General features: G+C 51.9%; 1 protein-coding gene across 10 annotated transcripts in view; it reads left to right on the top strand.

The window, feature by feature from the left end:
- Positions 1-3815: 3815 nt before the first annotated feature.
- PLA2G6 (phospholipase A2 group VI) overlaps positions 3816-18287 on the top strand; it is a 51720-nt gene continuing 37248 nt past the window's right edge. For 2 of the 10 annotated variants that reach the window (XM_027107617.1, XM_027107616.1), the window contains exons 1-4: positions 3817-3834; positions 4310-4420; positions 5801-6032; positions 14303-14556. In XM_027107617.1, the coding sequence (XP_026963418.1) occupies positions 4362-4420; positions 5801-6032; positions 14303-14556 (545 nt within the window). In that variant the 5' untranslated portion in view covers positions 3817-3834; positions 4310-4361. Of the gene's footprint in view, positions 3835-4309; positions 4421-5800; positions 6033-12142; positions 12270-12290; positions 12605-14167; positions 14557-18287 lie in introns of those variants that run through there. The other 8 variants (XM_027107625.1, XM_027107615.1, XM_027107624.1 and 5 more) reach the window with 8 other exon arrangements.

Raw genomic sequence — 18287 nt, 5'->3', positions numbered from 1 at the left:
TCTTCCTTCGGGACCTCACCTCCTCTCCCTGCCATTTAACTCACCGTGCCTGGCCCCTGTCATCACCCAAGGCTTCAGACCCCCTCTCTGCTCTTGGCCTCTGGTGGTCTTCTCTATCTTGGAATCACCTACTTGAGGGCTGAAAGGGCCTCTGTAGGATGCTGTGTGCCCAGCACCCTCTTTTCTCCTGATAATTCTGTGCATGCCCAGCTAGAGTGGGAGCTGCCAGAGCTGATGGGCTCGGGGGTGGGCACACAGCCCAAGCTGACTCAGTGAGAGTCATTTCCAGGAACTAAGGGAAGAAGCTCAGTCCATCTCCAGTGCTGAGAGCTGTAGGTGGTGCGGGGGCTACGTTCCTCGCTCCTGGGCAGAAGAAGCCAGAGAAGAGAGTGAGCTGGACGTGCTGAAAGACAGAGGCCGTGGAGGGCCTGTTTAAGGCTCACCGTGAGGTCCCTCCAGCATTTGGCCGGTCACCTCTTTCTTGCATTCTGGGAGATTCTCTGGTTACTTTCCAGTCTTTTTGCCTGTTTGTGCTAATTTGTGCTAATTTGAGTCGGGTTTCTGGGGCTTCCCATCAAGAGAGTCCTGACTCATCTGGTCTCTTTCTTCTTAATCCCATAGAACCCTGTGCCTCTTACTCAGTCCTCTCTTCCAAAAGCTCTAAAATTATGGTGGTATTGCCATATTAAATTCATTTATATACATTTTAGAAAACTTTAGGCTGAAGACTGACTGGGAATATGATTTACAGTTGCTTAAGCAGGGAGGTTTCTGTCATCACAAACAAAAACGGAACCTCATTGCCTTGTCAATCAGTGTAGTTATTTGGGATATTTGCAACTATCCTAGTTCCTCTTCTTCCGGCCGCCTGGTAGGACTGCATTTCCCAGCTCCCTTGAGGTTGGGTGTGGCCACGTGATGCGCTTCGGCCAGTGAAATGTGAGCAGAAGACTCACGTGTCACTTCTGAGCGGCGGCTTTAAGACCCAGGGCCTGATTCACTGCATCCCCAGCCCCGTGTAGAGCTGAGGCCCCTTCAGCCTGGGTTCCCGAGTGATTTTGATAAACAGGACGCCCCGCCCACCACCCTCCCACATCAGACACACAGCGTGAACAAAGATGTTAACTCAGTTAAGCCAGCGAGACTGTGGGGTTGCTCGTTACTGCAGCATCCCCTAGCCTACCCTGCCTGACGGAGTCTGGAACATCATCTGCTGTCAGTTCGTGATCTCCTCAGGAAGACCGGATTTGCCTTTATTCCAGTGCCTTTTCACAACAAACAATTATCTCTGTATTTGAGGCAACTTTGTATTCAATTGTGAACTTTAAGGACAGGAATGGATATCTTTTTTTGTTTTTCTTTTTTGCGGTACGCGGGCCTCTCACTGCTGTGGTCTCTCCCGTTGCAGAGCACAGGCTCCGGACGCACAGGCTCAGCGGCCATGGCTCATGGGCCCAGCCGCTCCACGGCATGTGGGATCTTCCCGGACCGGGGCACGAACCCGTGTCCCCTGCATCGGCAGGCAGACTCTCAACCACTGCGCCACCAGGGAAGCCCAAGAATGGATATCTTTCGTGTGACCCCACACCACCAGGAGTGAGGCCGTGCAGACAGTAGTAGGCACTTCATAATTGCTGGCTGAGGACTTCCCTGGTGGTACAGTGGTTAAGACTCTGCGCTTCCACTGCAGGGGACACGGGTTCAATCCCTGGTCGGGGAAGATCCCGCATGCTGCACGGCTCAGGGGGAAATAAATCATAATTGCTGACTGAAGAAGCTTAAGTGAGGATGAGAAGCCCAGGAGGAAGAAGACAGGGATGAAGGCTTTGCACACTCTGACCCTCATGAACCTCCCGTTGGACCTCGTCCTGAGAAGCCACATCCTGCATGATCCCCAGCACACGGCCTGCATCTTTGTCTGAAATGCCGTCTGCTCAGCAGGCTCTCCAAACCCTCCCCATCCTTCAGAACCCAGGCTCAGGCCAGCTTCTTGGCCAAGCTTCCCTGGCCTGCTGGCCCTGAGAACCAGCCTCCCCTCAGCCCACAGTCTGTCCTGTGAGCCCCTGAGCTGGGCTGAGGGACCCCCAAGTGGGGAAATCCTGCCTTTGTTGGCCAGGACTGGCTGTCCCCCTTAGGCTGGGAGCACACGTGGCCGCAGCCTCACAGCTCAAGGTCACCTGTGCTCGTTTCCCCCCTGAGGAAGGCACAAGCCCCGATGGCCCCCTCCTCAAAACAGAGCCACCTCGTTACTGTAATCATTACACAGCTGCCTTGTGGCCTCTGGGCCCTTCAGTCAACTCTTCCACTGCAGCAGAATGATTTTTTTTTCTAGTCACTTCCCTGCCTGTAACCATTCTGGGGCCCCCATCGCCCGTAGGGCAACGTCCTCAGGCTCAGCCTGGCACTCGTGACCCTTCGTGCCTTGCCTCTGGGGCTCACCTGCCCATTCACCTGCTCACACAGCAGGTTCCAGCAACACCTGACCTGTTGCCGTTCCCCAAACAATCCACACAATCTCACGATGTTGCCCTTTGCCCATACGGCTCTTTCCACCGGGCTTTCCTACTTTCCTAATCCAGCTGGCAAACTCCCATTCAACCTTTGAAACCCAACTTAAGATCAAGGGTTGGTGTTTTTTTTTTTTTCTGTAAAGGTCCAAATAGAAATATTTCAGGCTTTGTGGGCCATACAGCTTCTGTCATGATGACTCAACTCCGCCACTGTAGAAAGTATGTTCATACATAAACGAATGGTGCTGTGTTCCAATAAAATTTTATTTCCAGGAACAGGTGGCAGGTGGGATAGTTTGCCCACCCCTGTTCAAGAGTCATCTCACAGATCTCCCCAGAAGACAGAGTTCAACCATGCCTTCTCGCAAAGCCCTCTGTACCTTCCACATTTTGTCATAATACAAACCCCGATTGTAATGATTCTACAGTTGTGATGATTAAATGGGATGGTGGTCACACCATCATCTCTCACCTCACCTGGGTTGCTGCAAGAGCCTCCTCATTGGTCTCCCAAGCCTCTGCCTTGCCCTTACAGTCTATTCCTACAGAACAGACACAGTTTGTTAAAAGGTAATTCTGACAGGCCACTCCTGTGCTCAAAAACTTCCCGTGGCTCCCCATTTCCCTCAGAGTGAAAGCTAAAGTTTAGAAATTGTCCACAGTGTACTACAGGCCCTGATTTCCCTTCAGCCTCATTGCCAACTACGGAGCACAGGCTCCGGACACGCAGGCTCAGCGGCCATGGCTCACGGGCCCAGCCGCTCCGCGGCATGCGGGATCCTCCGGGACCGGGGCACGAACCCATGTCCCCTGCATCGGCAGGCAGACTCTTAACCACTGCGCCACCAGGGAAGCCCTTCCCAACTTTTTAATTATAAAAATGTTCAAACACACAGAAAATGGAAGGATGAATACAAAGGCACTCATATACACAACCCCAGATTCAACACACTAGGTTTTTTGAAAGTAAGATGGTAATATCATGACACTTCACCCAAAGACTTTAGCAAAACACACTCTATGTCTGACCTCTCTGTCTTGATTATTGTCTGTCTTTCCCAACAAGACTGTGAACACTGTGACGACAAGGATTTTGTCTATTTTCTTTGCTGTGGTTTCCTCAGCACCAAGAACACTGCCTGACACATAGTAGGTCCTCCTGCCGTGTAGGGAAAGAAAAGTGAAGACAGGTCTTGATTCTGGTTCTGTCTCTCACTGACATGTGACTCTGTGAATCATTTCCCCTGACAGAATCTTGGTTTCTCCATCGCTAAGGTGGAGATAATAGTACTACTTCTCAGGATCGTCGTGAGGATCAAACAAGGTAAAAGTGTAAAATTCACCGTGAGCATGTTCGTTAATTTCCATCTGACTCTTTGAGGAGGGGACTTGGGTCGACTTTGGGCTCTGGGATGATTGTGGCTGCAGGGAGCACAGCCCCTCAAGAGCAGCTCTTTGGCTTGAACTGCTCCAAAGCGAAATCCAGCAGAAACCGAAAGGAGTACCTTCTCGAGAGGTGCTCACTTGCCCCCTCCCTTTCCAGGGCTTGCTCATTCAGTGCTTCCTACCAACTCCGGATTCTTCCTCTCTTGCTTTACCCACTCATTTAATAGTTTTCACCAGAAACACCCAAGGGAGGGGCACTCAACTTCATCAGGCCTTGAATCTATTGTATTATTTTCTTCTATTTATTACTTTCTTTCTACTCTATTTTTTAATTTCCTCTATGGTTCTTTTAGTGTTTCTAAAGATTGATCCAGATGATTGATCTCTCTTCCTTGGCCTTCTCTGCATTTCAGATTCAGTTGTGTGTCTGTGTTGCCAGACCTGCCTTGTAGACTCACCTTGAATATGGGAGAGTATTTGCTGAAGAATGGGACTCATCCTGTTGAACCTCTGAGGTTTCCCAGGTCAGATTGCTCAGCAGTGGGTGGAATACCTGACCTTTTGCAAGCTCCCTGATCACCATTGCCCTAATTTCAATTGTTTGGGGGTGCGGAGGGCAAGATACATTTCACTGAGAATTCTGAGTCTTCTTCCCATTCTCTCAACTCAAAGCTGAAACTCCGAACAAAATTTTAATCTTAGTTTAAAGGAACAGTTTCTTCACCCGTAAAATATGAACAAGAGTAACTACAATCCCCAGATGATGGATGTGAAGTCAAGTTACTTTGTAACTGGCAAAGCTCTGTACAAATAGTACTTACTGTGGTTAGTTTTCTTAACTTGTCTAGATTCTTAACTAAATCTTGTCCCAGTTACATCGGCTGCCCCCAGTCTGGGCACTAATATCTTGGGACAGACAGGCAGAAATATTCTTCTATTCACAGGAATAACAAACAGAAACTACCCTTCCCATGCCAACAGAGAGCAGTTTGGACAATTTATCTAGATCTAGGGCTGGGGAATGATTAGGGGGAAGAAAATGCGTCTAACCAAGCCTGGCAGGCTGGACAGGGGACATGATCTGTTCAGGGAGAAGCAGATTTGTGACTAAAACCCAGCCTCCTCCCTTCTATTTAATGCATTCTCAGCATTACTAATGATAACAACTGTCATTTATTTTTTAATATTTTTATTTATTTATTTGGCTGTCTCCAGTCTTTGTTCACGCGGGATCTTTAGTTGCAGCATGCGAACTCTTAGTTGTGGCATGTGAGATCTAGATCCCTGATCAGGGATGCAACCCAGGCCCCCTGCACAGGGAACGCTGAGTCTTAACCACTGGACCAACCACCAGGGAAGTCCCACAACTGTCATTTATTGAAATCCCACTATGTGCAGGCAGGGGGACTAATTTATCTCTCTAGTCATCATAACAACCCCGTGAGGTATTATTGTGCTCACTCTCAGATGAGGAGTTCACAGAGACCAAGTCATTTGCCCAAGTTTCTACTAAAAGTGCTGCAATATTTCCTGAGATCGGCTTGGGGAAGGGCTGCCAGAAACCAAGGAATAATTTTTTTTTTTTACCATAACTAAGTATTTTTTGCTTATACTAAAAAATCATTGTTCAGCTGAAATCGAAATTTAATCCCGTATTTTTATTTGCTAAATCTGGCAACCTTAGCTTGGAGGTACCCGGCAAAATCAAAGCAGGTTCCTGCTTGCTATGCCCTAACAGATCTTTGTTGGTTTTGTTTTTGTCTTTACGAGCCGTCGTAAAAGGCAGGTTCAGACTTCAGGCCTCTGACCGTTTTAGTGGGCTGAGGGCGGAGAACGGTGAGACCCCTGCCCCCCATTAACATGTCTGCCAAGGAGCGGTAACGCGAACCTTCCGCCCCGCACAGACGTGGCCGCGCCCCGCCGCCGAGGATTGGCTCAGCCCAAAGCCCGGCCTCCCTCGGCCATGGGAGCCCCTTCCATTGGGCAGTTATAGAAGATGGCGGAGCCCCGCCCCTGCCTTCCTCTCGCGAAGCACAGACTTCGGTGACTGGCGGAGAGCCGTGGCCGGTTGTCACGTGGCCCGGGGCGCGTCTGTTTGCGGAAGTAGAAGGAAGTAGAAGTGCTGAGTTAGCCGAGGTGAGTGACGGCGCGGGGAAGGCGGGGCCGCGGGCGCCTTTCCCAAACCTTCGTGTCCCAGACTCCTTGGACTTCACCCCGACCGTCCCGCAGGCTTCCCTCTTGTTCCCCGATTCCGAGGCACGTCCTCCATTAACCCTTTTTTGACCCCTAAATGCCCCCAGCTTCCACCCTTTGATCCCCAAGCGTCCCCAGCTCCCATCCTGTGACCGCTCTTGTCTCATCTCTAACTTGTGTTCCCTCAGGGACCCCAGCTGCGACCCTGGGTTCCCCCTCTTTCTTCCCTGTGCGTCTCTTCTCTATCCCGTGCCTCACGTTCTGAGTCAACCCCTTCCCGTCGTCCCCCAGCTCTCAGTGCCTCTTAGTGCCCCCAGCTTTCAGTCTGGTTCCCAATCATTGTTCCCAGCTTGCTTTCTGTGCCTTTCTAAGTGCTCCCGATTTTTCCGCCTCTGTGTGTTCCCACCGGATCCCCCACTGCATCTCTGTCTTCTGTGTCCCTCCATCTGTCTGCCCTGTTCTCCATCACTCTTCCCCATTTCTAACTCCCTGCTTCTCCCTGCTTATTGTCTCCCAGGTGCCTCCAGATTTCATCTGTGCCTACGCCCCCCATGCTCCCTCCTCTCCCATAGTCTAGTCACCCCAGAGTCTCCCAATCCCCCAGTCCTGTGTCCACCTCCTGCTCCCACCGATGACCTGGAAGCTGGTGACAGGAAGTGTGTGACCCTTGTGACCATGTGACTGGAACGGGCAGGCCGGTGGGTGTGGGACAGGGAGGGCACAGGGCTCAGGGACCTGTGCACATGTTTTGTATGGACTACTCACACGACCTCAAATACCTTCCCTTCCCCTAAACTTCTGAGTCTTTCCCTTCACCTGCCCTCTTACCCACCCAACAGGATGTCAGGCAAGTTTGGTTTGGCACCACAGATGCTCCACCCTTGGGCTGAATGCAGTGTTTTTGTTATTGTCTCTGCCTTAAAATTTTCCTGGAGTTTGTAGGCCATTTCCTGTCTGAGTCTCAGTTTCCTCATCTGTGACAGGGGGATTGTTATTTCCTGCCCTCCTCAGGCTGCCATGAGGTTCAAAATTTGAGAAAATGTAGAAGGCAAAGCTTTGTAACCAGCATGGCGCTGTGCAAATGCATGGGTTTGCTATTGTGTCATTGGCAGAAAAGGGAAAGGGACAGAATGAAAAATCAAGGAGGGAAAGACAAGTCTTGCATTTAGCATGTACAGATTTATTGACCATCTGCTATGAGTCAGGCTCTTTTCTGTGTTATTCTTACCGTTTATTCATTCATTCCTCATTTATTTCACAAATATTAGTGGACTGTTTGCTATGTTCTAGGCTACCTTCATAGCCAATGTTACTCCCATTTAAATCAATAAGGAAGAGAGGGCAATTGAGTTGCCTGAGTTCACACCAACTGATGTGGTTGGAGCTAGAATCTGAAGAGAGTACTTTATAACACCAGAGCCTGTGGTGGGATTGCTCTGCTCTGTAAGGGTCACTACGGTTGTCTAAGTGCCCAGGGCACTTTTTCCCTTCCGTGGGTTACTTTCTTATTAAATGACAGTATCCTCAAAAGGGAATTTCCTTCTCACTCAGCAGAATGACATCACCGAGAGATAAAGGAAGGAGAAATTTAAATGCGGTGTGTGTGTGTGTGTCTGCGCGTATGTACTGGGTGTGTGTGGGAAGAGGTAGGGGCTGTAGTGAAGGGGAGGTCTTGTGTTACAAGCTTCACTTTATAGAATGTGGCTCCTGGGAGAGCATTTTAATAGGTCCGTGCCTTAAATGCCTCTTCTCTTTTTTTGTCCATCCTCATTTTTTTTGGTGATCTCATCCAGTGACATAGCTTTAAGTACCATCTCTACTCTGACTCCAACTTCCAAATTTATATCTCCAGTCCAGTCCAGACATTTTCGCTGAATGATAGACACACACGTATTTGCTCCCTCAACATCTCAAACTTAGGAATTTCAAACTTAAAGTACTTAGACTTAAGCACCTGTATCCATCCCCTTCATCCCTTCCCTCACCCTCTACCAAAATCTGTCCCTCACACGCACTTTCCCATCTTTAGGAAATGGCAGTATTCTTTTGGTTGCTCTGGCTCAAGCTGTGAGATTATCCTTTTTTAAAAAAATACATTTATTTATTTAGTTATGGCTGCATTGGGTCTTCGTTGCTGCGTGTGGGCTTTCTCTAGTTGTGGCGAGCAGGGGCTACTTATCGCGATGGCTTCTCTTGTTGCAGAGCATGGGCTGTAGGCATACAGGCTTCAGTAGTCGTGGCGCACGGGCTCAGTTGCTCCGTGGCATGTGGGATCTTCCCGGAACAGGGCTCAAACCCGTGTCCCCTGCATTGGCAGGTGGATTCTTAACCACTGCGCCACCAGGGAAGACCTGTGAGATTATCCTTGATGCCTCTCTACACCCCGCATCCAGCCAGAGTTAAGATCACTCCTTTGCTCTAAGCCCTGTAATAGCTTCTCCTCTCAATGTACCTGCCTGGCTCCCTGTTACCTCTCTGACCTTACTGGCTTCCTCCCTTCTTTCATTTATTTTTCTCCTTGGCATCTAATCTGAAACTCTGTCTTTATTTTGCCTATTTGTCTTCTTTGTTACAGCCCCCTCTAAAATAGAAGTTCTAGGAGGGCAGGGATTTAATCTGTTCTGTTCACTAGTGTGTTCTCAGCAGTTGTAACAGTGCCTTCCACAGGATTGGTCCTTGGTAAATATTTCTAGAGTGAATCGTAAAATGGTCACCCTGTATCATGCCACCAGCCCCCAAATGTCCTAAAGTCATTGGGGTCTCCCGTGCTGGGGAACTCCAGCAGCAGCTCTGGGCAGTTTGCTTCCAGCTGTGGTCCAGCTAAACAAAGTGGGTGAAAGAGACACCTTTTCCTTTTCGGAAAGGCCGTTTTGCTCTGGCCCATGTGAACGGCGGTGCACTGTTCCACGAGAGCCTTGGCTTTTGGCCACAGGGGTCTGCACATCAGGCCTCACTCAGCCACATTCCATGCGGGATTCCTCCTGAAGGCCGCTTGGGGATTACGAGCTGGGGCTCTGGATTCCAACTAATTGGGTTCAGATCCTGGCAAGTTACATCACCTCCTGTGCCTCAGTTCCCTGTGTGGAACATGGGAAGAAGTATGCCTTCTCTTATGAGTGTTCTGAGGAATAAATATGATCGTTACCCCCAAACTTGGTGAGGCATCTGGTGCTCAGTGGGCACTGGATGGATGGGGCAGTGTTGTTGGGTGCAAGGTGACAGGAGCCAGCCCTCCCCCATTCCTCGATGGCTTAGGGAAGAGTCTGGGAAGAGCTGGGGTCAGGGTGAGCATTTGGAGGGATGTTTTGTTTGGAGGCAGCCTTGGAGGCCCAGACGCTCGGACGAGAGGTAGAAATGCCGTTTCACCTGATGCCTACATTCATCCTGTCTTTCCTCGTGCACTAATTGAGCGCCTGCGTGCTCCGTGCAGGCTCTCTGCTAGCGCTGTCAGGAGTCTGAGGAAGAAGGCGTGAGTCCAGTCGCCAGGCAACACCTCCCATTTCCTCTCTCTGGGCCTTGTTGCCCCGTATGCCAAACAGGGATAGCGATCGCACTGTCCCTGTCTCATGGGCATTTGTGAGCTTTGAGGCAGCTGACAGACGTGAAAACCCCCTGCCAGCCATAAAGCGAGGTGGCCTTGTGAGAGGATGTGCCGTGGGCCAGCATGCAGTGATGCGCCCGTGGGCTGGGAGGGGCAGATGGCAAGCGCTGCAGGAAGGAAGTCCGCGGGGGTCAGGGGAGGCGGAGTGCTCTGATCTGACCCTGTGTTCTCAGCCTGTCCTGCCAGGACAGGGCACGGGGGTGACGTCGGCTGCACCGGAGGCTGTCCTGTGCCAGTCGTTCCAATCATGGGACATCCTGTCATAAGCAGCTGGGGCTCACAAAGCCTGATTTCCAACTCAAGCAGTTCTGTGTGTGCTTCCAGAATCCCCATGTGGCCCGTCCCGTGAGGTCAGCCACCTGGCCCGGCTGTCCTGGCACGCACCTCCTGAGCGGCCACCCTGCCCCTCTGGTCCAGCAGCGAGCTTGACGAGTTCCCTGTCTGGAGTATGAATGAGCTCAGCTTCAAGCACCGAATTTTCCAGATCAAAGCCCAGCAGGTGCCCCGTAAAGGTTGACCTGTGCTGGGGTGAGCTCCTGGGCATTTCTGTTGTGGTCAGAGTGGCTGAGGAATGGGACATGTGGTGTGTTGCCACCGCACAGGGTGAAGAGAGGAGGGAGGGAGGGGTGCCTCAGAGGTGCTGGCCCCCCGGGGCCTCCAGTTGGTTTATTCATTTGTTCTCATTCATTCACCAAACATTTACGTTATGCCCACTGTGAGACGGGAACAGCATGCCAGGTGCTTGGATAAACCCATAAAGGGGGGATGGGCCCCCCTCCCCCCAGCCAGCAGGTACGGCATCACCATCCCAGGCTAAGTGGTCAGTGGGCGTGCACTGGGCGGGGTGGGGCACGGAGGAAGGCACACGTGCGCCTGGGGCTGGGAGGAGGGGAGGCGCAGGGTGTGATTCTTGAAGGAGCTGGCACGTAAACTGAGTCCTGAAGGATGAGAAGGGGTTTATTCATCTGTCTGACAGCCCTTTCTTGAAAGCAGGCTCTGGGGCAGGTGAAGACGGCAGGGAGGACAGTCCAGGCAGGGGACGGGGATGGGTAGGGGGTGGGGGGAGGGGTGCAGGTGGGGTCGTGTGCGCAGGGACCCTCCACGCTCCGAGTGGCAGCTGCCCCCCAGCCCAGCGCCCATCCCTGCAGCTATGCCGGAAAGAACTTGGGCTCCAGGGTCAGAGGTGGCGGGGACAGGAGGAAGGGGACAGAAACGAGGCCAGCCTGTTACAGTCGGTCCAGGATGTGGCCCAGGGTTTTCATTTCCTTTCTTCCACCTCGTGATGACAGTGGCCACTGTTTGTGTGCCCAAAGTGGCCAGCGTCCCACTTTCCCTCCACTGTATCATTCATCCTCACGCCTACCCTGGAAGGCTGGAGGAGGGCCAGGCCTGTCCTTCCTGGGGCCAGGCTGCTGTCGGTGTGTGTGTAGGGCACCCTCGCCACCAGCCCTGGGGACCCTGAGGAGGGAGGCTCTCCTCTGGGGCGGGGCATCTGCCTTCCATCCAGCTGGACCCTCACGGTGACTCTCCTCCTTAACCCAGGTGGGCCGTGGGCGCTGGTTGCTCCCGACTCCCCAGCTCCCTGTGAGCGCCTCTCCCGGTGCTGCGGCCTGCCCTCTGGGAAGCCTCTGTGCTGCTTTTCTAAGCCAGGCCTGACCCGCCCACGCCCCCTGACTCCCCACATGCAGGCCCCAGAGGCTCAGCCTACACTCCCACTTTCTTGTTTTCTTTTTTTCAATTTATTTTTATTTTTGGCTGTATTGGGTCTTCACTGCTGTGCGCAGCTTTCTCTAGTTGTAGCGAGCGGGGGATGCTCTTCCTTGCTGTGCGCGGGCTTCTCATTGCGGTGGCTTCTCTTTGCTGCGGAGCACAGGCTCTAGGCGCTCGGGTTTCAGTAGTTGTGGCACCTGGGCTCAGTAGTTGTGGCTTGTGGGCTCTAGAGCACAGGCTCAGTAGTTGTGGTGCACGGGCTTAGTTGCTCCACGGCATATGGGATCTTCCCGGACCAGGGCTCAAACCCGCGTCCCCTGCGTTGGCTGGCGGATTCTTAACCACTGCGCCACCAGGGAAGCCCACTCCCACTTTCTTTAAAAAATATAATAGGGCTTGGGCTTCCCTGGTGGCACAGTGGTTGAGAGTCCGCCTGCCGATGCAGGGGACAAGGGTTTGTGCCCCGGTCCAGGAAGATCCCACATGCCGCGGAGCGGCTGGGCCTGTGAGCCATGGCCGCTGGGCCTGCGCATCCGGAGCCTGTGCTCCGCAACGGAAGAGGCCACAACAGTGAGAGCCCCGCGCACCACAAAAAATTAAAAAAATAAAATAAAAAATATAATAATTTTCTATACCATTTGGAAAATAGGGGAAAGAAAAAGAAATTGCCCATAAACCTAATACTCTCATCTACCCTTAGTATTTTGGCATGTTTTCTATCAGTTTTTTTTTTTTTTTGCAGTGGCTTTGCAGGCCGAGCTCTCAGCCCAGAACAGCACAGGGAGCATCATGGACTCATTGCCACCGAGCCTATAACGACGCCACGTGCTTTCCCTGAGTTGTTACCGCCTTCTCAGCAGTGGCCTTTAGTGAGCACACGGTGTCTGGGGGGTAACATGTCATAACTTACAATTCCCCTAATGCTGGCTATTGAAGCTGCTTCCATTTCTGTGTCGAAACAGAAATTGTTATAAAGCATATTGCCGTGCATGCCATGTGTTCTGTTTTGGGGGAATTCTTTTCCGGATACCAAGTCCCATGCCTTCTCTTGGGGACCCAGCCCCTCTCCCCTGGCTGTGGGGAAAGGCGCAGGTACCCAGCTCCTCTGTCCTTTCAGCTCCCAAGTGTGGAAGAAAGAAGGACCTTGACATAGGTCTAAGCATCCTCATGAACGTTCTCATTTAATCCTCACCGCACGTGAGAGGTGAGCGTTGTCCTCGTTTTAAAGGAGGAGAGACTGACTGTCACAATCTGCTCACACCACATCAAAAAAGGAAAGACATTACAAAGCTTCACAGCGTTTTCAAAGCTCTTCAATCATGGTCTCTAAGCCTCAGTTTCCTTATCTGTAAAAGGGGGTGATGGAACTAAAGAGGGCTAATGTTTGTTGAAAGTTACTATCTGCCAGGTACTGTTACTAGGCACTGTTGTGATCCCCATGTTACAGTTGAGGAAACTGACTCAGAGAGGTTAAGTAACTTGCCCAAGGTCACACAGCTGGTCAGTGGTGAGGCTGGGATTTGAATGCAGTTTTTTTTTTTTTTTTGCTGTACGCGGGCCTCTCACTGTTGTGGCTTCTCCCGTTGCGGAGCACAGGCTCCGGACACGCAGGCTCAGCAGCCATGGCTCACGGGTCCAGCTGCTAGGCGGCATGTGGGATCTTCCCGGACCGGGGCACGAACCCTTGTCCCCTGCATTGGCAGACGGACTCGCAACCACTGCGCCACCAGGGAAGCCCTTGAATGCAGTTTTGCTCCCAAGCTGCATGGTGTGCTTTGGCCATCTGCCTCCTACAGTTTGTGAGAATTAAATGAGACAGTTACGTGCAGTGCTTAGCTCAGGGTCTGCTGCCTAGTGAGTGCTTAGTAAGCGTCTCCTGGTGTGATGATGACTGTTGACCCTGACTGCCTTTTTAGATCATCCTTTGTAGGCCTCTTGCCTTTCCTTTCATCCCTAACGTCGCTCCTCCCTCCACCCACAGGCCAGGGTATGACTAGTATCCACTCACATGTCCACGCTCTCCCGCGGTGCCCACACTCGCACGCTCTGGCCTGCAGCTGACCTGCTCTTTTGGCAGGTGACATCCTGGCACCGAGGCAGGGGTGGCCTCCAGCCAGTTGTCATGCAGCTCTGGTGGTACTGCCTGAGGAAGGTAGTGTGCTTTCTGGGAACCCAGGAAATAACAAGGCATCTGATTCTGTTACCCAAACTGGGGACAGTTTCCATAGCAGAAACTGTGACCCTGTGGGTAGGAAACAAAATTTCCACCCAAACCTATGGCAGTGTTTCTAAGTCTTTACGTTCATGTTCATTTCCGAGGGGCTGCTCTGGCATTCTCTCAGAGCTCTTTGGGAAGCCCGTGGTAGCAGGCGCCAAAGGTTTTAGACAAATGCCCCCGATGGAGTGTGGGATGACCCTGGTCCCTTTGTGGCGTCCAGTAGAGAGGGGACACTGGTTTTGTTTGTGGAATTCAAATGACCAGTGCTAAGCTCTTTGAGTTCCCAAAAGTTAACTCCATACTTTACAGAGTGAGAACACCCCGTTTGCACAGGGCAGTGTCGCCCATCACGTGCGTTCATGTCTGCCATCTCCTTTGATCACAGCAGCCCCGCACTGCAGATGAGGAAATGGAGTCTCTTTTGGGGAAACTGCGTCAGGGGGCAGGACAGTGCTGGTCACCTGTGCACAGTGGCAGCCCTGGAACTTCTCATCAACCCTTCTTCCCTCCCACTCAGTGCTGTTTCTCTCTCTTTCCCCTCCTTTCCAGGTCCCTCCAGGCCCAGAATCTGGGGAGCAGCGCTGGTGGGGAGCCACCTGGGTGCCCGTGCAGGAAACCGCCGTGTGAGGTGAGGTGCGCATGGGAGACCGAGCCCGGCTGACCAGAGACCCCGTTTTCTTCCAGACTGAGGGGGAAGGTGGCGGGGCCTCCCCGCCGGCCCCACGGAGGATGCAGTTCTTTGGCCGCCTGGTCAGCACCCTCAGCGGCGTCACCAACTTGTTCTCCAACCCATTCCGGGTGAAGGAGGTGGACGTGGCGGACTACAGCTCGAGCGGCCGGGTCCGGGAAGAAAGGCAGCTGTGTCTGTTCCAGAACGCTCCCAGTCGCACGTGGGACTGCATCCTGCTCAACCCCAGGAACCCCCAGAGTGGATTCCGGTGGGTGATGGTCCGTTGCCCCACACACACTTCTGTCCTTTGACTCCTCCCAGGTCTCAGCCTGGAGGTCCCTTGGCCAAGAGCAGCTTCTTCAGGTTGACATCTGAGGGGTCTGTTGGGGGTGGGGCTGCTTTTAAAACGGAGGGAGGGGCTTCCTGGACTCGACACCTTCCGGCCCATCAGGGTCCCGGCAGCAGGGGCTGGGGCTGGAGGACTGTTGCCTCCCTCGAGGCTTGACCCATACAGATGGAGGGAGGGAGGAAGGATGGGGAAGCCGAGAAGGTCAAGTCGGGGAAGGCCCAGGGATCACCTGTAGCCCTGGGTCCTTAAGGCGTGACTGTCCTTGTAGGGGCTGGTTGGCCGACGTTTGTTCAGGGGAGCCTGCAAGGGGTGGACAGCTGCTCTTCTCAGGGCATGCTGGGCCCCCCTCCGTGGGCTAGAGGAACGTGTAGGAATCCAGGACAGGGCTGAGGAAACTGAGCAGCTGCAGGGCCGGTTGGGAAAAGGGGAGAGGAGTGACCAAGGACCCCAAATGCAGGGTCCAGGGAGCTTGGCAGACCGGGGCTGAGTTGGGCTACGGCTGATGGTCCTGCTTCATTCGTTCACCCATCTGGCTGTCCTGTCGTCCAGGGAGTGAGCTGGGAGGTGCGGATGGAGGATGGAGGGTGGGAGGATGGAGGGTGGGAGGCTGGAGCAGAGGTTCTGAAGAGCTGCAGAAATGGCGATGCCAAGGCCTGGGAGTCGCTGGGAGTGAGGGCTGTTGGGGGGATGGGGGCACTGTGCCAGAGCCCTGGGCTTTTCACTGGGGGTAGTCATCGTGGGGGGTTCTCCACTGCTCCGAACACCCTGCGCTTTGTGGAGAGAAGGCTTGGTGTACTGGACTTCCTCTTCAGGGGGCCGAGGTTCTGTCTTTTAAGTCTCCTCCTTTACTTGCCTGGAGGGCTTTGTCCCCAAAGTACTTAAGTGTGTTGGACGGAGGTGTGAGGGTCCTGCTTCCAGCCTCCAGGTAGAGGTGCTCCTGTCCTGTAACTGCAGAGCTTCCGGCTGGGGGAGGGGATCAGGGTCTTCCGAATCCTCAGGTTTTATTCCCTAAGGCCTGGGAGTCCCACAACACCCCTGTGGGTGGAGAGTTGGACGCCGGCTGATACAGACGGCATCAATGATAGTATCGCGTTATATTAGTGCATGTGTGAGGTGCTGGTCTAACTGTTAGCTCCCTCTGTCCTCACCACAGTCCCCAGAGGTAGGGCTATTATTGACCCCTTCTTACAGAGGAGGAAACAAAGCTCAAAGAAGTTAAGTAACTTGCCTGAGGTCACAAAGCCACTCATAGCAGAGCTGGGGTACAGACATCCTGGCTCCAGAGCCCACCTCTTCCTTTTCCTCCAGGCGGGCCGCTTTGCAGTGTGATGAACTGGGCCCGTCCTGGGCCCCCAGCCTGACATATGGTCCAGGCGCCTGGCTCTTCTGGGGTGAGCCCCGTGGTGGTCACTTGTAGCACCGCCGTGTACATTGTGATAACGTCCATACTTCTCTTCCTGGTACGAGTTAATCATTTACTGCTGACATTGATTTGTGACATATGCTGTTTGATGAAGCCCGCCAGCCCCTCGCTGGTATCTCAGCAGAAGCAGGGCTGCACTTCCCAGGAATCCTGGGAGGAATGATCAAAGCGTGTGTGACACGTGATCTTTACTTCTCGAAAGGCGACTGACTGTTGAGGCCCTCTGTGCTGGGACTTTGCCTGGACACACACCCTAAGGTTTGCCCGTTCACTGTTTATCCAGCCCACAGCCCATCTCCACCAGTGGCAGGTCTCTGCCCTCGAGGGGCTCAGGCAGTAGCCAGAAAAGGTGGATCAGGACCTGGCATTCAGTGGGGTCAATGTGGGGTACATGGGCTTGTGTCAGACTCATGTTCCCCGGACAGACCTGCACTCTTTACACGTTTTCTTTGCCTTTGTTTTTCCATCTGCTAAGAATGCTCTTCCTGCACTCCTTGGCCTGCGACTCATGTGTCCCTGCTCTGTGAGCCTGTGCTCACCCCTCTGTTCTCCCTCAGCAGTGTCTGTACCTTTGTCCGCCCCTCTTGCCACGGATTGCCACGTGTCTGTTTGCACATCTGTCTCCCCCACCAGACCACAGAGCTCTGGAAGGACAGGGCCTGGGTCTGAGTCAGTATTCCATTGTATGGAATGTACCACATCTTCTTCATCCATTCATCTGTTGATGGACGCTTAGGTTGCTTCCATATCTTAGCAATTGTAAATAATGTTGCCATGAACATTGGGGTGCATGTATCTTTTTATTTACTTACTTACTTATTTATTTATTTGGCTGTGTTGGGTCTTTCTTGCTGCGCATGGGCTTTCTCTAGTTGCAGCAAGCGGGGGCTACTCTTCCTTGTGGTGTGCAGGCTTCTCGTTGCAGTGGCTTCTCTTGTTGCGGAGCATGGGCTCTAGGTGCATGGGCTCAGTAGTTGTGGCTCGCGGGCTCTAGAGTGCAGGCTCAGTAGTTGTGGCGCACAGGCTTAGTTGCATGTGGCATGTGGGATCTTCCCGGACCAGGGCTCGAACCCGTGTCCCCTGCATTAGCAGGCGGATTCTTAACCACTGTGCCACCAGGGAAGTCGGATATTTTTCTATATTATCTTCTAGAAGCTTTATTGTTTTGCTTTTACAACTAGGTTGATAATCTACCTGGAATATATATATTTTTTAATGTATGGTGTGAAATAGGACTCAAGTTTCTTTTTCTTGTTTTTCAGCTGGACATTCAGTTTTCCCAGGACCTTTTATCACAAACTGTTCTTTTCCACTGCTCTAGAATGCCATTGGACATAAATCCAGGCGTCCCTCCCTGTAGGAATGAATTCGTTTCTAGTCACTGTTCTATTTTTCTTTTCTTGCACCAATACAATGCTGCCTTGTAACTTCATAATAAATCTTGATATCTGGTAGAACAAGTTCTCATTTCCTTCTTCTTCAAGATTATCTTGGCTATTCTCAACTCTTTGCATTTTTATGGGACAAAGAAGTTCCACCCACAAAACAAGCAAAGAAAGGAAGAAACAAAGCCTCTGCTCTTGAGAGTTAAGATTGGTGTTGCACTGACTCTATAGATCAGTTCAGTAAGAATTGACAACTTGGTGGCGCAGTGGTTGAGAGTCCGCCTGCCAATGCTGGGGACATGGGTTCGTGCCCCGGTCCGGGAAGATCCCACATGCCGTGGAGGGGCTGGGCCCGTGAAACATGGCCGCTGAGCCTGTGCGTCCGGAGCCTTTACTCCACAACGGGAGAGGCCACAACAGTGAGAGGCCTGCGTACTGCAAAAAAAAAAAAAAAAAAATTGACAACTTAATACTGTCTAGTCTTCCAGACTATAAAACCTGAAATACCCTCCCACTTATTTAGGTTTTCTTTAATTTCTCTCAATAATTCTTTGTAGTTTTCTGCACATTCGTTTTGGACATATTTTGTTAGATTTATTCCTAGTGTTTGACATGTTTTGATGTTCTAATAAATGATATTTATTAAAGTTTAATTTTCTACCTGTTTGTTGTTGTATAGCCAGGCAGTTGATCTTTTGTACATTCATCTTGTGTTCAGCAACCTTGCTAAACTCATTTATTAGTTCTAATAATTTATCTGTAGGACTTTTTGGGTTTTCTGAGAACATAATCATATCATCATGAACATAATGACAGTTTTTGCTTCTTCCTTTCCAATCCTT

This window comes from Aethalodelphis obliquidens, unplaced genomic scaffold (assembly GCF_003676395.1).
Source record: "Aethalodelphis obliquidens isolate GAN/ISIS:26980383/991018 unplaced genomic scaffold, ASM367639v1 scaffold8, whole genome shotgun sequence".
NCBI classification, from domain to species: Eukaryota; Metazoa; Chordata; class Mammalia; order Artiodactyla; family Delphinidae; genus Aethalodelphis; species Aethalodelphis obliquidens.
The sequence above is the reverse complement of the archived record's forward strand: the minus strand, read 5'-3'. Positions and strand labels throughout refer to the sequence as shown.